At 35.9% G+C, this 8,260-nt stretch overlaps 1 protein-coding gene across 1 annotated transcript in view; it reads left to right on the top strand.

Annotated features, from left to right (window-relative positions):
* VPS8 (VPS8 subunit of CORVET complex) overlaps positions 1-8,260 on the top strand; it is a 108,007-nt gene that overhangs the window by 86,658 nt on the left and 13,089 nt on the right. Inside the window, exon 44 of the mRNA XM_015814153.1 lies at positions 5,623-5,791. Coding sequence (XP_015669639.1) covers positions 5,623-5,791 — 169 coding nt within the window. The remainder of the gene's footprint in view (positions 1-5,622; positions 5,792-8,260) is intronic.

Here is an 8,260-nt window from a genome sequence, read left to right as displayed (position 1 = left end):
TTGCAGGACTGGCCTAGGGTAATTTTTAGGGGGGTTTTAATTATATTTTAAAATTTGACAAATATTTAAATATTCCTTTTAATTAATTTTAAATTTGTATTGTTTTGTATGTATTTTAAATAGATTGTCAGCCGCCCTGAGTCCTACGGGAGAAGGGCGGGATATAAATCCAAAAATAAATAAAAAATAAATAAATAAATAAAAAATAAATAACACCTAGAAAGAAAATTGTACATAACAATTACATGCAAATAAATATGGGAAAGTGCCCATCCCGTGAAGTAACCTTTACACAGGAGAAGAATTGTATTTTATTACTAGTGATGCCACCAAAATTATACAATCACATGCCAAAGAATAATAGGCATTTTGTGTGAGCAGAAATGTGCTAAGCCTTGCCCAGATTCTGTGCCTACTCACATTTGAATTTCTATAAACAAAGATAAATCCTTTCCATGAGTGGTTGTATTTGTACATGCGAGTATGAAGGAGAGAAAGAATATGCTTTTGATTGAAAATTTGAACATAAAGAGGGATGCTTAAGTGTTTCTTCTAAATGCCTTCCAAAATTGCATTTGCATACTTTGTAGTTTTATCAGCGTGCTGACTCCTGTGTCAATTGCAAGCTTTTTAATATAAATCGGAAGCTTTTAAGTAATCTAGCTGCTAGAGCAAAGTAGAAAATGCTCACTTAGAATATATCAGTTTTCCTTAGGTGAATTTGATAAATGAGTACCAATAGAGAATGTAGGTGGATTACCTTAGTGGGGATATTATAACTATATGTATTTCTTATTTATTGATTTTATTATAAATTATATTTATTTTGTATTGTGTCAAAAGATATTACTTATTAACTGTTTAAGAGTGAATATCCCATTTTCTACTTATATTTCCTCCACTGCAAAAAGTTTTCCCTCAGCTTTTAAATCAATTATTCTTCGAAGTCCCAGGCCTAGAACAGACTTCTGGAAGCAGCTGGTTCTCTGAACTCAACAAAATTTAGCTACCGGTTCGGGTGAACCAGTGCGAACCGGCTGAATCCCACTACTCTGTGTGTGTGTGTGTGTGTGTGTGTGTGTATTTCAAATTTTGGATTAAGACTTTCTTTCAGTTATAAATATCAAACAAATAAAAATGCATCCTAGATCCAGTTAACTCATTAAGTTTAAGTCACTCCTTCTAGCTTGTCTTCACCGAGTAAAATCTTTTTCTTCTCTGGAAAGTTTATCAAGTAGTTATAAGCCTCCCTTTTTATCAAAAATTTCTTGACCTCATTAATGTCCTTAAAGAAAAAGTCCCAAACTTGTCTTTTTAAGAGTCGCAGATTTTCTTGAAGTTTTTCTTTCAGTTGTGTTGAGAGATTTATGTTTAAAGCATCATAATAAAAGTTGTGGTCAGGTTTATATTCCAAAATTGCAGTTAATTCCTCTGCATTTTCAGCTACTTGTAAAGTTGCCTCAGTAGTTTGGTAACTTTCTACACATGTTTGCATCTTTAAAATAGTTTGAGAAGGTTTTTTTATCATCCTTGGAGCATAGCTGGTCAACAAACTGGTGGATTTTATTTAGAGAGTTTTCAGATATATCTCTAATAATTTGCTCCTCCATTTTGACTCCCTCTTTGGTCAAATAATAGCTTTTTTTGGTAAGTTACTTAGGAATTGCTAGTAGTTCAGAAATCATAAAAATCAGAAAGTTTTAGCCACCCACAACAAAGCAGACCAAGTTATAAGTTACTACAATAATAAACTAAAACCACAGCTCTCAGTCTTTCTGTTTCTCCATCAGCTTTTCTTTCTTTTTTATTTTTGCTTAACACTTCTTTATTTTGGCTTGCCTTAGCAGCCTTCTTCCTTGTTGTTTAACACTAAAGAAATCCCCAAAATGACGCAGGTCTTCAAAAAGGTGTAGCCTCTTTTAACTTAACTTAGTAAAGATTAATAGTCCTTAAAGAAATGAAAGGCATAACTTACTGTCCATTTGAAAGATAAATTTCAAAATGGCGGTTTTAATGACGAACAGATTGCAGCCCCTCTTCCCCAGCATTTGGCATGCAGCAGCTTTGAAGCACAGCTCCTGAAGTTGCTTGCAGAGCTCAGCTGTATCCAAGGTTCCTGAAGGGTAATTCCTAGATTCCCCCTGATCCAGGTGGATCATAAAAACTGAAGGAATGCCGGTCCCTTCAGTTAGTAGTTAAAGAGCTACAGCCGAGAGAAGACCCCTTCAGGGATCCCTCCCTGAGTGTGTATTTAGTCGGCCATCTTCATTGGAAATCCTATCTCCCAAGTTGCTAAAGGAGAGACTTTTTCACTTATATACTCAAAGCTTCAGTATAATCTGGTGAAAAGGCTATTCTCTTAAGTAATAGTTGAGGAATATCTTATGTGTCAACATATGAATCTGTCTTAGGTTCTGAATGTAGAATTACATACCATTGCAGAAGTTAATATCTATTATGGTTATTTGAAAATCAGGATAATTAAAACCAACATGGTCATAAGAAACCTGTGACATTTGCATTTTACAATTTTGTAAAAAAATTAACCATTAATTTATCAATTGACCTAAAATATTGAGATGAAATATGATGGGCAACATTCTCAAAATATATATCACTCTTGAAACATTTATTTTCATTGCATTTATTCTTCCTGTTACAGTCATAAGTATGTTGATCTATAACTCAAAATATTTACTGTATATCTATTAAATGAAGTATCTTCCTAGGAATAATTATCCCCAAGTATTTAATAGAATCAGAACAATAAATTCCATAGATTTCTTTTTTGTCAATTGGCATATTAGTCTTACTCATTTGGATAGCCAGAATAGTTACCATATTTCTGTACCATTGTCATAAATCTTTGTGATGATTTTTAATATTGATTTAGGAAGCCTGAAGTTTTATCTGCATATAAGAGCAAGTTATTCTCAATTTCTGCTTCATGTATACCTCAAATATTGCCAGATGGTCATATTGGGAATGCCAGAGTTTCCAGCACAATTAAATATTACTGTAGATAGGGTCATCCTTGACACATTATGTATCTCGTCTTCATTATAGGGGAAATAATTTTATTGTTACAAAGGGACTTAAATAGTAATATTTTATCCAGGAAATAAATTGGATTGGAAACTAATATTATTTCATAACTTGCTCCCAAAATTTAATTTACACCTTATCAAAGGCTTTTTCTATATCTAATGAAGCCAAAATGGTCATTTTGTTATTATCACTTATAGTGCTAGTGTGTTCTTCTAAAGTGTGTTTTCTAACATATACATTCAAGGCTTCCATTATTTTATTTATTTTGATCAAAACATGGATTGATGCTAAAAAATGCCACCAAGCATCTGGAGTATAGTTCCTCAGTGTGGTTCTTGCTCTGCTGAAAATTACTGTCACTTTGAATGTTGAAGTAGTGTTGAGGTCTATATGGGAAGTGACAGGAATCTCTCCCCTTCCCCCTCCTTTATTTTCTGTGAGCACCCTGCTCAGCAAACAGGCTGGAAAATAAAGTGTAGACTCAGGAAAAATGATTGCTATAAATGTTAAATGTAAGGGTTACTTTGAATAGAAGAACTTTATTTTAAGAGTATTTCTAAGTGTCACGTTTTCTCTCATACGGCAGCATTTCAACAATGGTTTCCTACAGATTTGCCTGTCTACAGCTCAGTCTGTCTTTTGAATTCTTTTAAACAACAGGAAGTGTATTTTTGTGCCTCATATAATATTTCCTCTCCAATTCAGACCAAGAAAGACAAAGAGGGAAGTTGGATGGAACAAAAAAAATTTAGAGGTTGCTTCCAACAAAAGCTGCAGGCAGCTAGGAAAAGTCAAAGAACAGTTTCTGAAATGACAGACGGCAGAAAAATCATTTTGGCCCAAGCCAAGAGCGAAAGTAGCAGCAACAGCATGTCTCTTAGATGGATATGCAGAAGTCAGCTTTTCCTCCTGAGTGCAAGAAAGATGACTGTCATTTTGTTCCCTAAAATGCATACAGTTATAATGGAACCAGGCCTCCAGAGGGAGAGCCAGACTTTCATTCCTGAAATCTTTCTTTAGAAAAGCTTTTCCTGATGCAAAGTTGAGCTGAGTTTGATTCCAAGGACCATCAAGATTGGATCAGTTGAGCTTCAGGATAATGAACTTTGTATATCCTCAGAACTAGAATGGTGTGACATCAAAACCTATTTCTTATTCTCATGAAAAAAATGATATTTATTAGGGTGATTGGGTACAACGTGCAATCGTATCTGTAAGTTTGAAAAAACAGATGTGGAAACTTTATAACGCAAACTTTTTCCATTGCCATTCATAGAATTAAGAATGTATGTCTCGAGGGACTTCCGGTGGCAGGCGACTTCGCTGGACGCAGCTGTTTGCTGCTCCCGCCTGTTTCCGCGTAAAAGCCGTTTTGACAGCCTGCATCAGCTGTCAAACGGCCTGATACCTTTCCCCTGGGCTTAGGGGGATAGGTGAGCTGCCCAAGGTAGGAGTTGAGTTCCCGAGTCGTCCCTTGTGGACGATGTAGGTGAGAACTCCTCCGGAGCCCCAGGCTTCTCCGCGATCCAGGACGCCTTCGCCGTAGCGAAGCTAGAAGCCGCCGTCACCGCTGCAACTTAAAGTTAACAGTGAGTTTGCCTTGTAAGCAGACGAACCGACCCTGGAAGTCTGTTTTGTATTTTTTGGACTATACTCTAACTTGGACAATACGTTCTTCCCTATATTTGAGTTGGATTGAGGGAAAGTGAACTTAAAATGGCGATGGCTTGATTTTTCAGCAAGAAGTGAAAGTGATTTCCGCTTTGAACTGTTGCTACTTCTAACTGGCGCATTATCCGCTTTGGTTGAATTGCTTAAAAGACTTTTTAGCAAATTGGATTTTATTGTAAAGATGGCTTCGAAAAAAACTGTGCCTTCGATTGTAAAATATACATCTCCGATGACCCAGACACCTCAGCCAACTTCAAAAACTTCTCACTCGTCACACCCTCCATCTTCTTCGTCTCCACCGTCTTCCGGCAAAGAGCTACAGGATTTGATGGCTGCAACTATTAAGCAAATGACCGAGATGTTTCAAGAGATGGATGTTAAAATGCAAAATAGATTTGATCAATTATCGCAGCAACAATTGGATTTATCACAACAACAGCAAGATTTAGCACAGAAGCAGGATGATTATTGTGCGAATGTGGCAATTGCTTTTAAAGGTTTGGCTGACTATGTGGATGCAATAGCAGAAAGGGTGGAAGAGAATGAGCAAAAAGNTGATGTATGTATATGTGCACCTTTTCGATCACTGTCCAACCTATAGCCTTACTAATAATATAATAATAAAATAAATGAGATTTGGTACTATCTGATGTAGCAGGCAATAAGTGTAGAAAGAAGATTTCTTAAGAGTGCATTCCATTGAATATGTATGTGGTAGGAAGTTGCATGAAATTCTGAATAAGGAACTATAACAATACACTGTTAATGTCTAAAAATGGCTTAAATATTAAGATATTTTTTAGAAATATATTTATTGTAAAAAATTTAGATTTGATTATACATTTTAAGTATATTTGTTATGTATGCATACAATGTAATATATATACTCTATTTTTATAACAGTTGTGGCCATTTGTACCATTCTCTTTGTCTGCTAAGTAAAGAGTGTGGCACTGAAACAAAAGGACAGATGAGATGGACTTGCTTTAAATGCAGTGCAAGTCATAAAGGAGAGAAAGTAAGTTTGACTTCCTTGGAGACGAAGAAAAGAACTCCGGTATCACTTGCTCAGGTAAGACTTGAAGAAGTGACCCATTCTTAAAAGATTGATATGCTGACTGACTGAGTGATTGATTTAGTCTGCCTCTTGAAACCAGCTAGACTTTAGATAGTTTTCAAAAGTTACAATAAGAATAATTATTAATCAAAATAGCCACAAAAGTAAATGACTAAATTATGTATTTATGGAAAATAGCATTATGGGGTACAGATAATTGCCCAAACATCCATGTATACACCATCAGTAGGGGACAACCTATATTTCAGGAGGTAAGCTATTCCAGAGGAGGGGAGCTGATGCACCATTAGTCCCCCTCATGCTATACCTGTCTCTTAGCAGGAGCTCCCTAATTGTATGGGCAGGAAAGGCTGAAACTATGGGGAAAGATGGTCTCTAAAATATACAACCCCTAAACCATAATGAGCTTTATAGGTAATAACCAGTATCTTGAATTATACTCAAAACCTACTAGTAACCTGTGCAACTCTGCAGCAGAAATGTAATATTGGAGTAAGTGATTGACCATTGAGCATGCATGCTGCTGCATTCTGGACCAGTTGAAGTTTCTAAATGGTTCTCAACCATTGTTGTTGTTAATTGCGAAGTCGTGTCCGATCCATCGCGACTCCATGGACAACGTTCCTCCAGGCCTTCCTGTCCTCTACCATCTTCTGGAGTCCATTTAAGCTCACACTTACTGCTTCAGTGACTCCATCCAGTTCTTGTAGTCTCAAACAGATGTTGTATCAGCCATCCAAAATGTTGTTGATATAGTCCTTATCATGTTTAAATGCTAGCATGTTTGAGTGGATAGTGCATACATTCCTGATTCATTGAAAACCAAAGGTTTGATGTATTTTTTAATCACTGATAAAAGTGGTTTTTCTTTATGCCTTCTATAAGCATTGGTTTTCTCCAACTGATAACTATTTATTTCATGTTGTTAGTCTATTTAACTATTATATTTTTAATTCTAGATTTAGACTTATTTAATGTAGGTAACTGATTTGAGTACCTATATAACGCCTAGAAAGAAAATTGTACAGTACATAACAGTTACATGCAAATAAATATGGGAAAGTGCCCATCCCGTGAAGTAACCTTTATACAGGAGAAGAATTGTATTTTATTACTAGTGATGCCACCAAAATTATACAATCACATGCCAAAGAATAATAGGCATTTTGTGTGAGCAGAAATGTGCTAAGCCTTGCCCAGATTCTGTGCCTACTCACATCTGAATTTCTATAAACAAAGATAAATCCTTTCCATGAGTGGTTGTATTTGTACATGCGAGTATGAAGGAGAGAAAGAATATGCTTTTGATTGAAAATTTGAACATAAAGAGGGATGCTTAAGTGTTTCTTCTAAATGCCTTCCAAAATTGCATTTGCATACTTTGTAGTTTTATCAGCGTGCTGACTCCTGTGTCAATTGCAAGCTTTTTAATATAAATCGGAAGCTTTTAAGTAATCTAGCTGCTAGAGCAAAGTAGAAAATGCTCACTCAGTTTTCCTTAGGTGAATTTGATAAATGAGTACCAATAGAGAATGTAGGTGGATTACCTTAGTGGGGATATTATAACTATATGTATTTCTTATTTATTGATTTTATTATAAATTATATTTATTTTGTATTGTGTCAAAAGATATTACTAATTAACTGTTTAAGAGTGAATATCCCATTTTCTACTTATATTTCCTCCACTGCAAAAAGTTTTCCCTCAGCTTTTAAATCAATTATTCTTCGAAGTCATTAGTTTTTCATGTGCGTGTACATGGCAGTTTTGATTCCTGGCGAATGCCTGGAAAAGTCCCTATAGTTTTTGAAGATTTTGAAAATGATTTGCTATTGCCAGCTTCTTAGGGCTGAAAGAGAGTGACTAGCCCAAGGTCACCAAACTGGTTTTGTGCCCAAGGCAAGACTAGAACAGTTTCTAGCTAAGATCAAAATTTATTTTTTTACCAAATCATGTTTGAATATGTCTAATTACCTTAAGTTCTTGAAGGATAATTCTTATAATAATGAGAACTAAATACTTGTTGAAATTCAAAGGTATCTATCCAGTTCAGTGTTACGTAATGGTACATATTTATTTTCATTCCAGTACATTATTGAGGCTGCCAAGATCTTGATCCCTTCAAGTCCTAGCCTCATTATGGCAAGGGGATGTTTCTGGGAGGGATAAGCAAAGAATACTAAGAATGTGTGCTAACATTAAGAAACATGAACATGGGAAAGCTCAACAGTGAAATATGAAATTAAATTAATATAACTTTCTATTTTAGGCAGGGCTTTTTTTCAGCCGGAACGCGGCGGAACCGCGTTCCGGCACCTTTTTCCGGGCCGGCCGCACCGGAAATAGCCCCTCCCACACCGGAAATAGCCCCTCCCAAATTTTACTTGCATTCCTGTTCTCTAAAGGGGCGGTCCTAGGGTTTGATGAGGGCGTGGCCAGGTTTGAGTTCCGCCACCTTTTCT

Source organism: Protobothrops mucrosquamatus, unplaced genomic scaffold, assembly GCF_001527695.2.
Source record: "Protobothrops mucrosquamatus isolate PMUCROS unplaced genomic scaffold, P.Mucros_1.0 scaffold225, whole genome shotgun sequence".
In the NCBI taxonomy this organism is placed as follows: Eukaryota; Metazoa; Chordata; class Lepidosauria; order Squamata; family Viperidae; genus Protobothrops; species Protobothrops mucrosquamatus.
This window is presented reverse-complemented; position numbering and strand designations above follow the sequence as displayed.